We start from the raw sequence: 23,113 nt of genomic DNA on the forward strand, positions 1-23,113 counted from the left end.
TAGAGTAACGTTAGACATTGGTATCCTGGAACAGATATCCCGCCGAAAAGCGAAATTAGGCAATATTGCCTAAGGGCTTTATTTAAAGTCTGCTCAAGCAGTCCTCACAGCATAGGGTGCTGGCTAATGCGTTGGAGACCCTAAAGCTTCCACTTTCTAAAAGTATCTCCAGATTTAACTTTGATTTCCGTCACATAGCTACCCTACCAGGTACAAACTACTCTTTGCCCCTGATAATACCAAATGCTTCCAGCCCTGCATGACTGAGATAAGGCTCTCACATAATCCTCTAGATAAGAAATATTTGGCAAAGTGATTACAATAATTGTAACGAGTAAAAGCAGGGTGGTTAAAGTCGAACCTGTTGGACCTGTTAGACAGAATGGAATAAAGCACTGAATGAAGGATATACAGTAGTTACTAGAAATTCCAATTCACTTTTCTTCTTTGGATGCTTCTGGAACCTTGCTCTCAGGTGCACTGTAAGTTCCAAAGAAGCCATATGGTCACACCTTGAATAATCATTACTGTTTAAGATATACAGTATATGTACAGTGCATGCGAAACTAGAGATGACAGACAGTTGTCTGACCAAGACTGTGTAAATAAACCTTGATTTATGTGATTAAGTACTATCCCCAGTAGGGCACTAGCGCTATCAGCCTACCTCATGCAGTGCACTGTAGGCATTACTGAAGGTTCTTTGCAACGTCCCTTCGGTCCCTAGCTCAACCCCTTCATTTCTTTTACAGTACCTCCGTTCATATTCTCTTTCCTCCATCTTACTTTCCACCCTCTCCTAACAATTGTTTCATAGTGCAATTGCGAGGTTTTCCTCCCTTTACACCTTTCAAACCTTTTTGCTGTGACATTCTGTTTCAACGGTGAATGAATTCAAAGGTCCCGGTGCTTGGTCTTTGGCCTAAATTCTGTATTCTACTCTATTCTATTCTATTCTATTCAATAAGTACTATCTGGCAACCTATGAAAGTAAGTATTATGAAGTCTTTTTCATGACACAAGCTCATCACAAACTTTATGAACAGGCGACATTGAAATCTCCAAAAACAACAATTGCAGCAGAGTCGTTGCTTTCTCTTGGAAGGTAGTTTGCTCATAAACATCCTGTCATCAGCAAAATGATCGTCAGAGAGTTCAGTATACAAAAATGAATATTAAGCCGCTTTGAACATGACGGAAAAAGCCAAAATGCGATCATCATCATCATGGTGTTGACAATGGTGACGAATTAGAATTGGAATAGCCATCGTTCAAAATGCAAACATCATTGGTGAAAGTGTAAAGTCCCCACTGAGCGAGTTTATGATGAACAACCCATTTTCTTCAATACTGCTCCTTTAGGATCAGATCAAGGCAGAATTATATATATTTTCCTATATAAATTTGTATCCATTACTAATTTATTTGTATCTGTTTCTTTTGCACGTGTTAGAATGTTGTTATGTGAACGATCCTTGCCAACTCACAAAACATACACAACTTGTATTTGTCCATTGTAATTGATGCCGAGTAATTGAAGAAACATCCGATCACAATGTGTTCATTGTATTCCTCTGTGATTAAAAATCCGTGACCTGGCACTTTTTAAGCGGCCTAATTGAGTTTGAATAAAATAGCAAGTCACCTTTCCTCCATGCTCATTATTTCGCACCTCTTAAAGTGGTGACCGAAAGTGGTTCCCAGAGCCATTAGCGGACTCAGATGGTGACCTTCTTGGCTCCATGAACTACCCCACGCCCTAATGGACTAAACCCTGTAACCAGCGTGGGGCATGCTGATTCTCGGCTCGGAAATCACGGAGCGTCATTAGCGGACCCACACTGAGGCTCCCAAGTGCGTATCCCTGATGCAAGTATCCCACTCCAATTAAGAGGGCAATAGTGAGTATGGGGACATTCCCTCCCGCTGTCGGGACTTAACTCCAACAGAAAGGCGGACTCAGACATCTACCTGAAACCGCAGTCCTGCCCCTGTTTCCTCCCCACACCAAGAATCATCCCTCCTCCGGGCCCCACACGCTGCCCATCCCGTCGGAACAGACTAAATCCGCCCTTGCCATGATAGCTGTCGCCCTTCAAGGTGGTTGCAACCCATCATCACGGCTCTGCAGGGTCGAGGGAAAGTTCAGACTGGCGGGACTCACTGCAGTGATGGGGTGCTGCAAGCTCATCCGCCACGTGATCAATGCCCTACCGGAGGGTTCCAGAAAGCTTGTTCAGCTGCAGATGGTGTGCCGTTGGCTCTGCCCTGTCACTTCCAGCATCTAAAAACCTCTCTGATGTTTCCAGACCTGCTCCCTGCTGGTCTCCATGAGGGATGACTTTAGGGACCTGTCAACAACCCATGGCCTGACCAGAACATCCTGGAGACTTGGGACGTGATCCAGGACCTCCTAACCCTTCCCGAGATGGACAGCCAGCAGTTGAGCAGTCAGAGATTAGCCTATCAAGGAGATCCTCCTCTGTCAGCTCCTTCCGGTTGTCGAACCCAGATCCTCGACCCTTACACCATGCCACTGAGGACCTGATCAGGGCCGGCGCGTAGCGGCTGGCGGACTCTTGCATGGGTGTGGCGGGCACCATGCCCTCACACCCCATCAGTTCCCTCCAGCTGGAGGATATCTGGATCCGCCTGATGGGGGATAGGGCCGCCGTCGATGTGGATGTGGCGGCCAGCGTACCACCACAAGAAAAACTCACTGGACTGCCTTGCTGACTACCACCACTGGTATGGCACTGCAGGCACTGTTTTGCCAACCCCTGCTCTTTCGCCCATCCAAAAAACGGAAAGCAGTTTGGCGTGGTCCAACAGAACGGGCTGCCATGGCAGCAGAATACCTGGAACCCGTGAGGCCAAAACCATTGGGGCTGACCTGTGCTGATGTTGCGTCTCCGGCAGGATGATGTTGGTCGACACCGGGGATGATCGATCAGTGTTTCCACCATCCAGGGGACTGGGTCAAACGCCCACTCTGACCCGGCTGCCTTCCTAATCGGCCGCCAACGGGTCCCCCTTCCTCTCTGGAGGCACCAGGCTCCTGTCGATTTTTCTTGGCCTGGGAGGTATCTGTGGAACTTCATCGTCGCGGCTGAGAGGACCCCACTCCTGGGCGGAAGACCATCGTCCCCTGCTTCGGGAAGCGTGAACCAGTTGATGTCTGATGGTCTCTGACACCGACTCCTGCCGTCCCTCCCCAGGCACGGGACCCAGCGTGCCTACCATCTGCTCTGTCGCCCAGAGTATCCCCAGCTGCTGAAGGAGTTCCTGCGGGTTTTCAAGCCCGAAGAAGGCGATGGCCAAGGGCCCGTTGGATTTGCTCGAGAACAGCACCGCAGGCGATCTACTGGCCACATTAAGCTGGAGGGCCCCCCTTGGGACACCTGGTGTTCCAGAGCTTCCCCTCAGCGCCTTCAGGAAAAGGCCAGGGGCTGGCTGGGTCCCCAAGATGGGACGGATGGGCACATGCAACAAGGCCTCCAGCCTGTGGACCTCTTCCCTCCACATGGTGCAGAAACCCATGGCTCCTGGAGACCCTTGATGGACTACAGGTGGCTGTTGGGAACTGAACCTGATGACTACCCTCTACCAAACATGCAAGATCTCACAGCCTCCTTTCACACCTCGGACCCAAAATATTCTCTAAACTAGACCTTTGAAATTTTACTTCCTGGTACCAATTGTTCCAAAGATACCCCAAAACCGCCTCATGGACGCCCTTCAGGATGCCTGATGTGTCTCTGGTGTCTCCACCTTCAGACCTGAGGAAATATGAGGCAACCTTCCAGAGGCTGATGGGCAGCATCCTGGGGACCCCAATTCTGTCCATGAGCTACGCTGGACAATATTCTAATTTTTCCAGATCCCCAAAGTGGAGCACCTGTGACACATCCGGACGGTCCTGAGTGCCTGCTTTGAGAATGTTCTCTCGTCGTCAGGTTCCTGGAAATGCAGATTTAAGAAGGTCCAATTTAGTGAATATTTTGGCTTCCTAGGCCATGAGATGTCCCGTGAGGTCCTGCACTGTTGCATCAAAGGTCACAGGCTCGTTGCAGGTTCCCCACCCGCCAGTACCTCCGTCAAGGCCGTCTCCAGGAATTCCTCGGGATGGTCTGCACCATGTGGAGGAGATTCATGGACTGGGGGCTCCTGCAGATGCCCATCCGCCCCATGACAGAGATCCTGAAGGGCCAACCAAAGGCCTTAGTTTGGAGGCCCAGCCAGCAGCAGGCCTTCTCCCCGACAAATGGTGGTATATGCCGCCCTCGGCTGAGGCCCCGGGGACTTGGCCCACCAGGACCCCAACGCCCCCTCCAGTTGACAACGGATGCCAGCAGCGTGTGCCTGTGGGGCCATCCTGGAGCAGATGGTGGGTCTGGGGCCATCCTGGAGCAGATCGTCGCCGTCCCCCAGCCCATCGCCTTCCTCAGCAAAAGTTCAGGCCGCGGGGGGCCTGCTACAGCACCTTCGACGGCTCCCAGGAGTGTATTGGGCGGCACATCACTTCGATTCCTCCTGGAGGGTAACCCTGGCACAATCTGGACAGACCACCAGCCTGGTCCATGCCTTCACAAAGCAGGGGGCGCGTTGGTCTTCCAGGCAGCAGCGGCCGGGTCTCGCAGCCATCACGGAGTTCACCTGCTGGATCAAGCCTCCTCGGCAGAAAAAACCCTTTAAGACACCCTCTCCAGACCAGCATCAATGCAGTGCAGCTCAGGGATCAAAAACCTACTGTTTTGAGGCCCTGGACCTGGCGCCTGTCCTGCTGGAGCAGACCGCCGACCCAGAGACTCAGCCTACCAGTTTGGCGCCCTTCCGACGTCCCTCAAGTGGAAGGACATGACCCTCGCACCTGGGGACCAAAACTGCTGTGGTTGTGGGCGTCTGTTGGCCTCACCCGCTGGTGCCTGCCTCCCGTCCTCTGTCTGGTGTTCGATGTCATCCATGGGCTGTCCCACCCCTCCGGCAGGACGCGGTGAAGCTGCTGGCAGAGTCTGTTAGATCTGGCACAGGATGCAGGAAGGATCCTCGATGGCCTGGGCAAGACAGTGCATCCGTTGCCAAACCAGCAAGATAGGGTGTCACCCGAGACAGGAGTAGGCAGTAGATTTCCCCAGCCGGGATCTCCTGTTTGGACCATACAATCTGGATGACGGAGATCCTCTTCCCCATCAGGTGGGGCCACATACCTCCTGATGATCGTCGCTGCTCAACCAGGTGACATGAAGCGGCCCCGGCATGCAGGAAACCACCACCCGTTTTGTGGTGCTGTATGAGGGTGTGTGTCTCCAGCTGGATCAGCCAGTTGAGTTTTCGGGACCCATAACCACCGACAGGGCCTGGCCTTCCTGTCCGAGCTGTGGTCCGTCCTGGCATGCCTGCTGGGGCATCTCACCCTGCACCACCACCGATGGGTTCAACCCAGCAGCCAATGGTTTGGTGGAGAGGGCGGGCAGGGTCCCTGAAGCCCGGCGTCCCTCATGGCCGCTGGTGAGGATTGTGGGTACCAGCTGCCGATGCAGTCCTCCCGGACTGATGGGAGGTAACCACCCCCGAGCCAACGGGGTCGACCTTTCCTGCATGAAGGGAAAAATCTATGGGGAGCCATGCTCGCTCCCGGGCGACCTCATCACGTGGGATCATCACAACCCATCAGTCCAAAGGCTCCACGACATGTCGGGAAGTTAGTCCCCTGCCAGTGGACGTGCGCCGATAGGTCAAGAACCTTCAAACGCCTCCCAGCCTATCCTCCACCACCCATGTCTTTTGGAGAAATCCTGGGATGAGACGCGCGTCCGCCCCACTAACTAGACCCTACAGAGGGTCCCTTCTGTGTGCTCAAAGAAACGAACACCAAAGCATTCCTGCTACTTGCAGATCTGCAGTTTATAAGGACAACTGGTGGTCGGTCGACCGTCTCAAGCCTGCCCTGTTGGAGACAATAACAATAGATGTTACCCGCAAATTACCCTACAAAACTCGAGAACCATTGCCTCCAGTCTTGATGCCTGAATGCCAAACATGTGAACACAATGTGTGACATTTGTATAAATACGCATAAAGTAAAAAGCCAAAAAAGCCAGCAGCTCCGCTCACACGTTTTAGGCCCAGCTGAGTTTGAAGAAAATGGGCAATCTCCAAAGAAAACATCCTCAGCAGATACCTAGATTAATCAGGCGTTGCCCACGTCTTGTTGGGGGAGTATTTCTAAATCCCGTGGTGACTTTTCTATGATGAACAACCCATTTTCTTCAATACCGCTCCTATAGGATCGGGTCAAGCAGAATCAGCCATATTTTTCCTATATAAATTTGTATCCATTACTAATTTATTTGTATCTGTTTCTTTTGCACGTGTTAGAATATTGTTATGTCGATCCTTGTCAACTCACTTTTTACATAACTTGTATTTGTCCATTGTAATTATTGCCGAGAGTAATTGACCTGCGTTCTGAATAAAGTAGCAGTACCTTTCCTCCTGCTCATTATTTCGGACCTCTTAAAAAAGCGTTAATGTTCCTAATAGGAAACTAAATGAGACGCATTTCACAGATTGCTGATGCACTGTAATGCAGTTTTGACATCATGGCAGTCAAAATTGTTAAAATGATTCTGAGCCATCTTTCTCCACATATGGTAATAAAAAATTGTAAAACAAAAGAAAATCAGAAAGTCGGTGAATAAGAAATATCCAAGACATACGAGTACATAATCCAGTTAATAGCAATCATTTTCCAAATGATCTTGACCTCATAAGGTTTTTCTATGACAAGGATGGCTGATGATGCCCTCCTTTACTGCATCTGGATCCCCCACAGCGCAGATCTTGTCAGATTTCAGGGCATCCGCGGTGGATGGCGCACAACCAGAAAACTTCTCTTCATCTTCTGGGTGTTAGTCCTCTCCTGTTACATCTCCTCACACAGATCTTTGCCTTTTGTTCATATTAGCTGCCTGTACCCTAGCGCCAGGTTTCTTGCTTACAGTCAAAAGGCAAGAAGAACATATGTATTTTTGCAGATATCCATTAGAATCCTTGCAGTATATACCCAGTATCTCTTCTTACATGCACCCACCATTACTAAGTCTTGAACAAGCAGGTGTATTTTGGGTGCTCATAGTAGCTGTGGTAGCAGGAATTGCCGTGTTTTCTGTGATGGCATTGGAAGCTATCTGAAGAGCCAACAACTTTCATATCAAGTTGAGCTGCTTTAGCATATAGGTGTTGGGTTATAATACCCATACCTCTACCTCATGATTCATTTTATCTACGAAGAATTTATTTGCCATATTTGTGATTCCATGGAGCTGTTTTCAAGACTTATTATGAGGCAATTCACATTCCTGGATTTGTAGTGCCGTTTGCTTAAACAGAAGAGACCCATCAATGATGCTCAGATCTATATGGAGGATAATGTTCAAATTAACCAGTGCAAAAGTTAGCTGGGCTGATGTTCCCACTTCATGCAAGATGTTTTATATACAAATAATCTCTCATTGCTCTTCCTGTGCCTCACGTGCCTGATTTCCCCTCGGGAAAGTTCTGGTGTAACAAGTTTCTCACGGTCACAATTGTCTCACAGTTGTACAGTGACTTGTTTGTTTTGGATTATGCTATGATGTGGACATACATTCATCTTACACCACCTAAAAGCTAAGATGTCTCTAAAGTGGATATTTTTCATTAATTCTACCGTCTCCATTCATGGTGTTCATTAGAAAGAACTACACACGCAGAAAATGAGAACTTTGGCCAAGGGGTCGCTCATATAGAAAAACTAAAAAGTACTTATACCACCCATTCCACATTATGCGCTATTTACCATTGTATTCATTGTTATTTACACTTAACAGACCATCCTCTAATAAGATGGTTAAAGAAACACGTTCGATAACCAGTAGGCAAAATATAAGAGCAGGTCTTTAGTAATCGAAAGTAATGGTAAGAAATTCAGCAGTCAGTAAATAGAATCCGCATATAGCTGAAAACAGTGTTTAGAATTTTATATGCATTCGTATCATGAAACATAACAGTGCGTTTTTATTTGTCTTAACTGAGTGGAGATTGTATAATATAGTTGTACAGTTTAGTTTTAATGACACAGTTGTAGAATAATGCTTGCTTATTTTTGTTTTATTTCACGTTCTCTGCCAGTATTCTGGCATCACGTTTGTCTGATAGGCCAAAGAGTTTTATTAGTTCTACATACCAGTGGTATGCAATTTCGTTTATCTAACACGTCAGGATGGAACTGTTTTTCTGTTTGACTAACGCCATGACCCTCTTGTTGAACAAAAACATTTTCCACTGAACAAGAAACCGACACACCTCCTGCTGAAATCTGCCCACCAGGTGAAATCTTCCCTGCCATCAGCGATAGCCACTCAGGTGAAGAACTGGAAAAAACTACGAAAAATCATTGGAAGATTCCGACCTTACATCCAAACATACAAAGACTTTAAAAAAAACCTTTCATTCTGAACCGACTGAGCGCATGCTGTTTCATATTCATCTGAAACAATGCCCACCAGACACCTCCCCCCTCCAACCTTGCTATGCAAAGGCTCATCCCCCCCCCTCAGTCACTGAGAGGAAAAACAAAGCCTTTAAATTACTCCTGCCTAGTACTGAGGAGGACTGGGTGTCAGTGGAGAGGTTCAAACCAGCCTAGCTGGGTGACGAACATCCTCCTCCCGTCACCTTCTCCAGGTCTGGGCAGCAAATCTGACCAGTGCCTACAACAAACCTGCAGCAAAGAGTGATCAGTGTGGTCAGCAACCAAGAATGTGAAAGAAAACATACGCGCCCAATTAATTCGATCAGTAGTAAACATAGATGTTCTAGTGAAATCAAGCAGTGAACATACATACGTATTGAGCAAGACAAGTGGTAAATACATACGGTTATAATTAAGACTTTTAAGGAAAATGATTTTCATTATTATTTCTGTACAATGTCATACAAATTCTTTGTTAAATTTTCATTATATACATACATTATATTATATATATATATATATATATATATATATATATATATATATATATATATATATATATATATATATATATATATATATATATATATATATATATATATATGTTTCAAATGAATATGAAACAGCATGCGCTCAGTCGGTTCAGAATGAAAGGTTTTTTAAAGTCTTTGTATTTTGGATTCAATCTTCCAATGATTTTTCAGTTTTTTCCAGTTCTTATATCACATAATTTTCACCTTTTGAATTTCAGGCTTTCTTGTTCAGTGGAAAATAACAAGAGGGTCTGACGTTTAGATAAACGAAATTGCATTTATGTAGAACTGTGCCAGAATACTGGCAAGAACAAAACACATGCATACATACATACATACATACATATATATATATATATATATATATATATATATATATATATATATATATATATATATATATATATATATATATATATATATATATATATATATATATATATATATATATATATATATATATATATATATATATATATTTGCATATCAATTTATATGCACATAATTTTTTTTTGAATTATGTATAACTCTGTTTATTACTTTTCTGTGGTACTTAACACTCATATTTACCTGCATACAATTCCTTTCTTTTTGTTATGTTTAGAACAGTTTCACATTTTTCATCAGTGTTTACCCAAATATTTTCAATATGTTTTTGGCTCTTTGTCCGTAACCATTTTTTGTATGCCATCGCATTTTTGCTGTGCATATATCTCTGCATTCGACGAGATTTCTATAGCATAAGATATAATCTTTTTGGGATTTTATGACAGTATATTCCATTCCTTTGATTTTGCCACAATCTCGCAGCCTAGTACCATTGCATCGAGAACAAACAGCTCAGTAGCGGTCTGAAATAGTCATGCTTGTGTTATTATCATTTTTATTATTATTCTCCATGTGTCCTGATACGTTGCAAACTCAGACATGTAAATACTTGTAAAATTGCCCCTGTAGCGTAGAAACGTGTCGTTCATTCCTCACTTGTTTCCGTTCTGCCTTGAGGGGCGAGGGGAGGATGGTGGGGAAGGCCGTGCGCTGGCCACATTCTTCCGCTACACCAGATTTAGCCAGGAAGACTGGTGTTGGTAGGCAGTCACTGAGCACCTTCTTATCCACGTACTTGTGTGTCGCCAACATCACCTGTCACCTGGTCTGAGACACCACATTTGCATCTGCACACTGTTTCAAAAGCCGATCAGTTCTGGATAATAAAAGGGTGTGCTCCGGGTATCCAGTGTGTGACAAAATTTTACAGTATGTAAGGTGTCGGACTATTATAGTGGTGTGTTGGACAAAATCTTGTTTTAGGTAAAAGAGCCTGAGAGGATGCTGCTACCAGTGTCAGTGCGTCTGTATGTGAGGGTGTACTGTAGGCTCCCAAACTGTGCTACCTCTTCTGGCTGAGAAGAGATTATTCATTTAGCTTTGCAGAGTACGTTGTAGGATCAGCTTTTCTTTAGTTATATCTTAGGGACTAGGAACTCAAACAAAATCCTGTGATCATGATAACTGAATTAAGGAAATCGATGATTTTCTTTGTAGTTGTAAATAATCAATCGGATAAACCGCTAAAGAAAGCGAAGATCTCAATAACTTATATAGAAAAACTTATTTCAAGTCTCATACGTGGCAAATATAACAAGAACAATAGCTCTTGTCTGCTTCAAAAGATGGTATTGATGGTGATGATGATGATGGCAATTATTATTATTTACTATTACTTGCCACACGCTAAGTTGGCGGTGATGGCCCGCCCACTTCATTCGTTCGAGTCCTTATCTGTATTTTCATAGAAAATATTTTGACATGAAATAATCCTCTTTCCATTTTTCCTATGTGAAATGTTAATTATTGGAGAACTAGAGTTAGAAATTCTTTCATAGAATTAAAATGTCATTCGGAGTAGGGAAAAAGAATTTATATATTACAGGAAATCAAAGTCGAAGAAACAAAATTGTCGAATGTAAACAATTCGTTATTTCAGGGCATTATGTTATGAATTGAATAAAAACAAATAATACGAGCCATGTTTCATAACTTATATACTGTCGATTGCATACCTTTAAATATGCTATATGATTATATGAATAATAAGACACCATAAAATATGCATGATGGCAGTGGGGAGGTGAAATGTCCAGATAAACAGCCACTCAGTGATCAGCTGATTCTGACAGCTCGCTTATCGTAGACAACTTGACTAAGTCAGTGTTGCCATCTGTATATTTTGCTACAGATAACTATAAGTTTCGGTGTGTTATAACCCAGTCTGACAGTCTTTTTAGACCGGAAACTTGAAGCAGTTATATGTAAACATATCTAGGTAAAATAAATATATATCTTAATACATCAAACATTTAATTGACTCAACAAATAAAACTGATTCATCATTGGATTCATCAAACAACACCTCAAAATAACAAATTCATTCGTCATTGATACTTTAAACATTTCATTTAAGTACAGCAGTTACTTCCATCATCTGTTTCTGACTCCTCACTGTCATTGGTGATGTTTATAATAAAATTTTCAGTTAGATGGTCACGTGCTATATCACTTCTTCCATAAATATCCTCCACTTCCCTCGTGACGCACACATGACCTCCAGTCCTCTGCTGTTACTCTGTCTATTGCAAGTTGAGTTATATGTTCAACGTTTGTCAAAGTTTGATTTTGATTTGAATTGCATTTCTTAACCTCAAATTTTATTTGTGCCCAGATCAATTCTATGGGATTGAATTCGCAATGATAAGGAGGAAGTCTAAGTACCTTACGGCCAGCATCTCGAGCGATTTTATCAATTTCATACTGCTGTATGTATATACTATACTTGTGCTGCTTTACCACATCGAGAAGTTCGCATTTGGTAAAAGAAGGGTCATGAGCTACAGTATATTGTGTTTGGTTAACCAGGAGACAATTTCCGCTTTCTTTGAACTGCTGACAGGTGCTTTGTTTGATATCTTGGGATGATATGAAGCATTATCTAAGACAATTAGAGACCGAGCTGGAATGTTTGCCAGTAGCTGTGTTTGAAACCATGATAGGAAGCATGTATGATTCATACTGGCATGGTAATCGCCCTTACACCATTTTTCGATCGAAAAATTAGCAATCCTCCAGGTACCGAATCCATTTTCTCCCCCAGCATGCACTATGATAAATCCAGCTCCTTTTCCCGTTTTCACTCTTGGACCAACAATTCCATCGGGTGATGTCCAACATTTGTTCACACACTCGTTTCGATTGGCCCATGTTTCATCCACAATAGTGTCGGATTTTCTGTTTTCATCAATAAGTCTTAGATATTTATTTCTTACAAAAACAATACCGTTCCTTTCCATTGACAACTTCCTGCCACTTTCAGCCTTTTTATAGCGAAGCCCAATTTCGTTAACAAGCTTGAGAAGGGACGTATAAGCACCAGGGAAATTCACAGGTGGCTCCTTCACCTTTTCCAGTACTTTCTCGATTTTTGGCATTTCACCTCTTTTGTGGAAAGCCATTATCTCCCGGCGTGCAGAATCCTTATCAAAATGATCCAAAGCTCCCATTCATTACTGGTGATGTTCTGGTCCTAGGGGGTGGGGAGTATTTTCTCCACGCTTGTGTTGTTGCTTTATTCTCTGAATGGAGCGGACGGATATACTGTATATGCCCGTTGCAGCAGCAGTCCTTTTTAAAATAATATCATCTTGGCATTCCTGATCATGTTGCTCACGGAGACACAGCAGTTGAAGACCATAATTACGACGATTCTCGTCTGGCTCATTATCCGTCCAATACGTTTGGTGTCTTTCAAGAAGTCCTTTCGTTATTGAAGTCAAGACACTCCTCCTCCTTTATACTTCAGTGTACGTATATCTCAGGATGGTTACTGTGCTGACAGCTGTTTCTTTTTATTCTAGGTTAGCTCGGTTAGCTACTGCGTTTGAAATTCCCTCCAATTTCAGTAACTGGCTATTCAAGTGATCATTTTGCCCCCCTACATAAGACTCGTGCTTTTTAAGGATTAAACATGTTATTTGGACACTGAGACTACTATATTTATTTTATATGGCATCTCCGTATTTAAATGACTTTAATGATTGAATGATTTTGACCTATCTTTTATATATTTACCGGATATTGAAGATAAATGAATCAGACTGCATTCGAAAACATATAAAAACCTTGACTTTGACTATTTGAAATATAATGTAATCATAATATTCTCAAATTAATCAGAGGTGTTAATAATTTCACGTACTTTTTCTTTTCTGTAAAGACTATAATCGACTGATACAGGAAAAACAACTCGAATTAGTACTTGCAAGCGCATTCAACACACCCAGATGAATAGCCACTCGAGCAGTTGCTGTATTCCAGTCACCATCTTCGCTTACAAAGGGGCGGGGCATCACCGCCAACTTAGCGTGTGGCAACTCACAGTATTATTATTCGGCACTTGCAAGTGTTTATTTGGAACAAGTTTAAAGGCTGTTAAGTTCCAGAACATGTTCCCTTACATCGCATAAATAAAGAAATAGATGAATCAACAACCCCATAGATATATATGCCTACATAAACAGCATTTCTAGGCAGAAAAACTAGAATGCTAGCGTAAGGCTTTTTATGCCACTTGGTCAAGGATAACAAATTCATTCACAAGATTGAAGCTTATACAAAAGGTGAATCTTAATAGGTGCCTCAGTCAACTATGCAGTGGGCTGGGGTTGTTGGCCAAAAACATGGACCATCCCTAATTTAGATGATTTTAATCTCAAACTGTAACTGAGATTTGTAATTTTATATCCCTAAAAATTCATTTCATCTATCTATAGAAAACAATAAAAATAAATAAGGTTAATTTTAGATGCCGAAAGTTGATTCTATGTTTGACTCTCTCTCTCTCTCTCTCTCTCTCTTTACCAGTTTCCTTTTTGGCACTAAAATGATGACGTGAAGTGTTCCTGAGGCTTTTCTTGCCCCACTCCATCATGATTTAACATGAAAGAAAGTTCTTCTTCTATTGTAGAGTAGATGGGGTTAACTTGGATCATATTAGAAAGGTTCAATGAAGTGCTCAAAACGGTAAGAAGATTTTTGCTCCTTACAGAAAGCTGAATCCAGCAGAAAATAATTATATAAATAACATTGATATAAATGTCATTTCAGGTTGCACTTACATTTCCCTTTCCCCCATAGATAAAAACAATGTCATTTCAAGGTGCACTTTCTCACCCAAAAGCATACAAGTAGATTAAGCATTCAGTAAAGTTCCCATTCAGAAGTGTAGGACACCGCTCTGTCCCCATGGCCAAAACCGAACAGAATTCAGCAAAGCTAATGCTGTCAATGTCTTTTCTCTTGGGACTTGAATTAGTTTTACAGCCTTTTTTAAACAAATGAAAAAATATCAGTTCAGTATCATCATTCGGGAGACTCATCCCTATCAGCTCCTCATTCTTCTGTGTTTGCAGTCTAACGTCCTTTGCCCGGACTTTTGTCATATGAGATTCAGTTACATTCTTAACCGTATTGTGGATTTTTCTTTCCCCATATTTCTCTTTTGCATCCTGCTTCCGAAAAGACTATACGGTATACGGTATGTAATGTTCAAGATACTTCTTCCTCCACTCTTGAAACGTTCATTTATCATCATATGAAATATTCTTTGATTTTTAGATGGCAGTTTTTCTCATCACCTCATGTCACCACCCAATTTGCATCTTTGTCGCTGTTGTTTCTCCGTAACGTGCCAGTAGGCTGTCTTTCACTGTCTGTTGCCTGTCTGATGAGTACTGGCTCTTCTCCATTGCTTTTATTTTGTGGGGGCGGGAGGGGGGGCGTGATCCCAATCCTTTGACAAGGTGGGGAGCTTAGGGATCCACTGCAGGGAGTGCATGCCCCTGTATGCCTACTCTGTCTGCTATGGATTCAACTGAACACTGGGACCTATAGCTCTTTTACTCCCCCTCCTATAAATATTCCCCTTCCCTTCCCTTCTTCCTCTTTCGCTGACGACCTTGGCATGGTATTGGATTACGGAATTCACTGCTCTTTTAACTTGATGGAGGGTGGGGTTGGGCAGCTGCATGCCTCTCCACTTGTAAAACTAGAGTACCCGACGTGGTCGGGCGTGGGAAAATTTTTATGTCAAGCCATTCCCCGAGTGCTGGGTCCAATCTCGACGGACTGACGACGCTTCAGCCACTATGGGTATGGTGTACATCCAGGTGAGGATCCCAGAGCAGTTACCACTTTAGGTGACATTGTTGCTCCTCCCCCGGTTGGGCCTCCATGGTGAGAGGGACCTCATCCTGGACGAAATTGATATTATTCGTTATATGGCGAAGAAAGCAAACCTCCTTACGACTTCTGGCTTGACAGTGGACGACGCTGATGAAAACTCACTTTAAATAAATAAAGATGGTATTAGTACAGTAATAGCCTACGGAAGGCAAAGAAGAACTAGATACATGCAAGACCCGACCTTGACACTTTGATTCCCATTTTAGATGTGGAAGTTGGTCAAGGTTCCTGGCCTAAGAAACGGACAAAAATATCTGCTTTAAAATGAGAAAATTTCTGATTGAATAGACACCCAAACTCTGAAATGTCATTCAGACAAATATGAGACCAGATATGGTTGACAGAAACCACAAAAAGTTATCAATCAGAAAATTACATAACAAACATCGGTAACGTAAATGTAAAAATAAAAGAAAAAAAATAGCACTTCCTGAAAATAATGATGAACCAATTGAAAAGAATATATATTGGATTCCTTTAGAAGTAGGTATACCAACGCACAAGACTACAAAATATTAACGTAACTAGTAGACAAAGTAACATAAAAACATTGAGAGTAGCAAAGGTTAAATTTGAAGGCCAAGAATTACCCTTAAAAATTAAAATTATGGGCCAAACAGAGAACTGAGACCGTATGTTCCAAAAGCACTACTGTGCCAAAACTGTAGTAAGTATGGACATACAAGGAATAATTGCCAAAATACATCTGCATGTGCGTATTGTGCATTTGACGAACATGCCACACAGTGGATGTGCGGTGAACCAAAATGCTTGAACTGTAGGCAAGATCACCATGCAAGGTCTAAGGAATGCATTATATAAACAGCACGGAATTAAAATTACTGCAGGAGAGAACAGTTAGAGAAATACTGGATCCCGCTAGGAAAAGTACGTTTTCTAATATAATAAGATAATATAGATAACATTGTTCAGATTCATTTGAGACATTAAGGCAAATGGAAGCACAAGAATATGGATAACATATGTTCAGATTCATTTGAGATATTAAGGCAAATGGAAGCACAAGAAGGTAACACATGTACTACAGAAATATTGGTAGAAAGTTGCAATGAACTGGAAGCTAAAGATAAGAAGAGGCCTTGAGAGAGAACTCCACCCAAGGCCAACAAACCAGCTACAGTATTATTAGAGAAACATCAGGTAAACTAAAGACAAAAGGCCCGAAGAAAGAACATAAGCCAAAAAATAATAAGAACATAACTTTGTCTCTTAAAATAGTAATAAAACCAATGGAAGCAGATACCCAAAACATCGAGGAAATAGTAGAGGAATAAGCCATTGACAAGGATGATTATGTGAAGGGAGAAAAGAAGACTCCACCACCAATAATTGGTGCAGCAAGAGTAAACGAAAAAGAACGACACATGAAAACACATGTGGATGTAATGAAACATAACAAAAAACAGAAACAGTTTAACAAACCCTATAAGAAATTTTATAAGTACAGAAATAGAGACTACTAGTTTAGACACTCACGAAAAGGGCTGTAAGTGCATTGGACACCTAATATGTTATAAAGAAAACAAATAAATATCATGAATAAAATCTTAGAAAAATGGAAATTGATAATCCACAAAAAGAAACTAACACTTGAACACACTAATGTATATTTTCAATAATTATATTTTACAATGAAACGTAAATGGCCTGCAGACCAGATTACACTCAGGAGAAATACAACGATTACTAAAACAATACGAATCAATGATGTTATGCCTACGACATGTTAACAAAACAGTATCAACAGTAGGTAAATATACCTTAGCATCTACATCTAGGGTGGAAGAATGAAATTTAAGTACAGCCATATATATACATAACAAAGTATGTTATGACAAAGTACCTGTAAACGTGACTGACTTGCAAATATCAGGTATTAAAATACGAATAAAAAACGATAATTATGTAATTTGTAATTTATACCACCAACCTATTAAAAATTACAACACTGATAAACTTAAAGAATTATGTAACAATGCCAAGGAACCTACATTAATAGTAGGTGATTTTAATGCTCACATCCCAGTATGGGACTATATTGTAAACCTCAAATAGAGCAGGAAGCAAAATAGAAGAATTCATGGATTCAAATGACACGTGCTGTATAAATGATGATGAATTCAGCATGTATTTTTCAAAAACACATGGAACGTTTTCCTTAGTAGACTTAAGTCATTGTGCCTCAAGTATAGTAGACAGATTAGATTGGAGTATAGTTGATGATTTCTACACAAGTGATAATTTTTCAATGTTTCATTATTAGAAAATAATCCTGCCAAATATGTCACTCATTATAACATTTATAAAGCAGATTGGGAGGTATATGAACTGTACACTAGAAATAATCCACCATTTGAGTATATAAAAGATCATAATGAAATTAATAAATTTCCTGTTAATTTCATTAAAAATGCTGCTGATAAAGCAATACCAAAATTAAAATCTCATCCAACAAAACACAAAGTTCCAAGGTGGTCTGGTAACCTAACAGAATTAATAAATATAAAGCACTCTATAGGGAGGCAATAAGGTCCTTAATAAAAAATACAAAAAAATAAATAAAACATTACCGATATTACAAGGAACTTCACAAAAATGATTATATTATTACTAGAAACTGGTACATTAAAACCTCTATACAACAAAATATCTGCAAAATTTGAAGAGGAAGTAATTAAAGGAAGAATAATTTCATGGAGGAAATATCTATCAGATCTCTGTAATAATACTCGCCGCAAAAAATATGGGCAAAATTCAGGAAAATTAATGGTACCCATGTTAAACCACCTAGACATGCCATATTAAAAATTGGAAGAAGAATACTTGATCTAAAAGAAATAAGTCATGTAATAGAAAACTTGGCAAAAGTAAGTAGTAATAAAAATTTAGATGAACACTCCTGCACAAAGAAAAATAGAATAGAATTAATAACAAATTCTGAAACAGTAGAAGATATATATTATAATAGAAAGTTTAATAATCATTTATAATCATTTTATAATAATTCAGGCTTCAAAATTAATTTCCTGATGAATGCCCTAAAGCTATAATAATTCCTATCCCCAAATCTGGAAAGGATCCCAGTAATGTAAATAATTACAGACCAATTTTTTTAACAAGTTGCTTGTGCAGATTAGTAGAGAAAATGGTAAATGCTTAACTAATGTAGCACATTCGAGAAAATTAAATTTTGACTCCCACTCAGTTCAGGTCACAATGTAACAGGTCTACATTAGATTCTCTATCCAACTTCGAAGACCACGTACTCAGGGGATTTGAACGAAAGCAAATTAATATAGCTGTGATTTTTGACATCGGAAAGGCATACAATACTACATGGAGGCATGCAATATTAAAAACTTTATATAAAAAACAGCATCCGTGGACATTTACCTTGGTTTATCTAAAACTTTCTGACAGATCGCACTTTTCAGGTGAGAACTGATGATGTTTTGTCAAGAACATGTCCACTGGAAAATGGTGTTCCACAAGGAAGCATCCTTAGTGGCACACTGTTTACTTTAGCAATAAATGATATCAGTAATAATCTACCTGATGGAATCAAAAGTAACCTATGTATGGATGATTTGTCATATATTGTTCAGCATCTCAAATAAAACATGCAGAGCGGATCATTAATAAAACCATAATAAAAATAGATGAATGGGCCTCATCTGTATCCAGTTCACAACGAATGCCTTAGAATATATTCAGGAGCCTTTAGATCCTCACCAACCACATCTTTGCAGTTGAATGTGGTGAACTACCACTGTCTCTCTATAGAGAGACAGTGGTAGTTCACCACATTCTATAGAGAGTTAGTTTGTAACAATGAGGAGTGCCATGAGAATTCAGACAAGTGATTCTCCGTCAAAAAAATTATTTGAATTAAGTGATGTATTTATAAACAACCATCCAGCTCCTTTCCCTGTTAGAACTAGAAGATTGTTTGAGTTGCTGAATATAAATATACTGATACCTTCAATGGTAAAATTACCTGTTCGTTAGACTATGAATAAAATGAGAATTTTGCACACACTTAAAATATTTATCAAAAAGTTACACATCTACCCCAGAATATCATAGACAACATACAATAGAGCATATAAGCTGAAAGGTCCACATTACGCAATATACACAGACGGATCTAAATCAGAGCATTGAGTGGGATATGCTGCAGTACCCCATGACAAAATATTTCAGTTCTCTCTACCTGATAATGCCTCAGTATTTACAGCTGAGTTATGTGCAATAGCATCAGCCATAAAAATAATTACAGAAACCTCATGTAATAATTTTGCCATTTTTAGCAACTCAAGAAGCGCCATAGAAGCCATTCAAAGTTTAAACCAAAAATTAATATTGTACAACAAATCACGTTATTACTCCATAACTTATATAATAATGGGAAAAATGTAGAAACGTGTTGGATCCCTGTCCATGAAGGGATCAAGAGGAAATGAAGAGACTGATAAAGAAGCCAAAAGAAGCCCCCTTATGAGAGGATAAAATATAAATATCCCTATTCATGATTATGTAACACACATAAAAATAGGTATTATAAATAAATGGCAAAATATATGGAATGAAGAACCGGGAAATAATAAAACAAAAAAAAAACTGGTGTTAGAAAATGGAGTTCATCATACCAAAGAGAGAGACATATGCACGTAATTCTGACATGTCTCCAAATAGGCCTTACTTGTCTGACACTGACACATGGACACTTAATAAGCAGCCCACATGACCCAGCTCCTGAATACTCAGAATGCAAACTGATAATAACGGTCAAACATTCGTTGTGTCAGTGTCCATAATATAACCAACAATGGTTGTCAAGTTTCGGAAATAGATCACTCAGTGAAATTTGATCAGAATCTACATTTTCATTTGTTGGAATTTTGATAGTCATGAGGAGCTGTAAATTAATTGATAAAGTATAAAAAGTAATTTATGAAAATACAAAAGCCCATGAGACTTTTAATAATAAAAAAATACAAAGTTTAGAAATCTTAACTTATTCTGATGTTTAGCAGTTTTTTTCTATTTTTCATTGTGCATATGGAAACGTGAGTAAATGCATTTAATGTGTGTGTTCAGTGTGGAAGCATATGCCTTTTTTGCATATTTATTTTTTTAAATTTCATTGTCAGCAATCGTTTAGTCCCAGTGCTTGGCCAGTGGTCTAGACCTGGTACACCATTTCATTTTAATCCTTCGGGCCAGCCCTGTGAGAGCCGTTAATCAGCTCAGTGGTCTGGTTAAACTATTTTAATAATACTGTAGTAATAATTCGTTTGGGGCGGGGGAATTAGTTGACCATCTTTTTTTTGGCTGGTGGGGTTGGGGAGTTACCAGTATGTCATCTTCTTTGTGGGGACTATCTGGCTGGCAAAGCCCAGTCCACTGACCTGAACTCCAAGCTGTATACAGTTATAAGTAAGTTTTCTTACCGATGACGTCATCCTATTTCGAGAGTTGTTGTCTGCTTCAAGTTCCTTCACACCCAAGGAGATTTTCATCTATCCAAGATGATTAGTTGTTTGGTAAGAACACATAAGCATTTTGAAAACAAGTGTTGTGTGCTTAAGAATATTTAAGACTGCTTGTTCATGAAAGGTAGGTCCGAGGTGTAGAGCTCTTGCCTCAGCTGTTGGGAATTTTCTTCACAGTGATAATGGATCATATTTATTTTTAAGTGTTGATGTTGTACCAATGGAAGTGAAGCATTAGGTAGTCTAATGTCATGATGTTTCCTTATGAAAAATACTTGTTGTGTTAAACAGTTACATATAGATATTGCTGTATATGTATGCTTGCGTGCGCGAGCGTGTGTGTGTGTACTAGGAGAGCGACTCCAGAAGGTTTCCAGCTAGATTTTTGGTATGACAGAAGGCACATAATTCACTGCTTTAGTCAACACAGGTACCAGGGTCTATAGTGAAAAATTACTACATCAGTCAGCCTGTGCTTGGGATGTAAACTCATTTCTCCTAATATTGGGTGACATCATAGGCAAACAAAATGGCAGTAATTGCCATGTTCATCCCGTAATTGGTGATTTAAGGATAAATGCTATCATTATGTGCCACTCAACCCTGTCTGTTGCACACTTTTGCAATTCTGAGTACTGAACTTCTTCCACCCGTCAGACCAATACCCTGTCTCTCTGTTCTCCTTGCTTTCTCAACTTCCAAATTATGCATGCTTTCTACCAGCTGTCTTCCTTCATTCTTTCCTAGTAACTAAACCACGTAAAAGTACTTTGATTCAGCTTTTTATGTGTGCCAGCCGTTTATTACCGTATTTTTCCAACTCCACATTCTCATTCATTCAAGCCTTCCAAGTCCAAATGTACTATGCTTTCAGTAAACTGTAAACTACAGTTTTCCTCTAATTCACAGATATATTTACAGGTAGATGTGTATATGATTATCACGTGTGTTTTTGTATAAATATATACTTGAATAATTATGTTCATGTAAACAGACTGCTTAAAAGTATTATTTGTATTGTTTGTAATAAAATCAAATTTTAATAAGGTGTTTGTTATGGTGAACTTTACGGCTTATTTTTGTAAGAATTGCTTTTTTTCTCACCAGATGGCAGGGATGGAAACTGGACTGGGCCTGGCCTGCAGCAACTGTCTGCTCCTGCAAGCAATACTCCTGGTAGACTACACCCACCATCTTCATTACACTCAACTAGGAATCATTTACTGGGAAACAATAGCCCAGTTCGTAATCAACCCTTACAACTGAAACCTCCAAACTTGGCACAGGGGCCTTTGACCCTTCCATCACCAATTAAATCCCCACCACAGTTTATCCAACAAGTTGTTACTTCTGCTCCTTTAGAAAAAGCCCCAAAACCTCCTACTTCATCATCGGATTTATCAGACGCTAAAAGACCTCCATTTCTGCCTTCTTGTGCTGAGAGAATCAACATTGGAGATGGAGAAAGTGTTGAACTAAGCCCTCTTTATCGCACATTGATTGATAGGCCATACTTCCATGTGATTTCCAGGAGTAAATCTAAGAGGCTTCTTGACAAAGGTATGTATAATATATATTGATATATAGAATATATGTGTGTATATATATTTACATATATGTATATATACATATGTATATATACTCACATTTATAAATATAAATGTATATATATATGTATATATATAATTATACTGTATATATACATACATACGTATATGGTAACGTGATGGTTACTGTCGTGAGTGACGTCATGGTGGGGGGTTGGGGTTACCCAGTTGACGTCAGACCGAGAGCAATGTAGGAGGACTGAAACCACCGCTTTAACTTTATATATATATATATATATATATATATATATATATATATATATATATATATATCTATACATAATAATATATATATATATATATATATATATATATATATATATATATATATATATATAATATATATATATATATCTATACATAATAATGATATATATATATATATATATATATATATATATATATATATATATATATATAATATATATATACTATATATATATATCTATACTATATATATCTATACTATATATATATATATATATATATATATATATATATATATATATACTATATTTATATATATATCTATACAATATATATATATATATCTATACAATATATATATATATATCTATACAATATATATATATATATATATATATATATATATATCTATATCTATACAATATATATCTATACATA

At 39.9% G+C, this 23,113-nt stretch overlaps 1 protein-coding gene across 5 annotated transcripts in view; it reads left to right on the top strand.

Annotated features, from left to right (window-relative positions):
* LOC136826864 (B-cell linker protein-like) overlaps positions 1–23,113 on the top strand; it is an 850,768-nt gene that overhangs the window by 803,170 nt on the left and 24,485 nt on the right. For all 5 annotated transcript variants that reach the window (XM_067084364.1, XM_067084365.1, XM_067084367.1 and 2 more), the window contains one exon: positions 21,969–22,421. In XM_067084364.1, the coding sequence (XP_066940465.1) occupies positions 21,969–22,421 (453 nt within the window). The remainder of the gene's footprint in view (positions 1–21,968; positions 22,422–23,113) is intronic.

The sequence above is a fragment of the Macrobrachium rosenbergii genome, chromosome 41, assembly GCF_040412425.1.
Source record: "Macrobrachium rosenbergii isolate ZJJX-2024 chromosome 41, ASM4041242v1, whole genome shotgun sequence".
NCBI lineage: Eukaryota > Metazoa > Arthropoda > Malacostraca > Decapoda > Palaemonidae > Macrobrachium > Macrobrachium rosenbergii.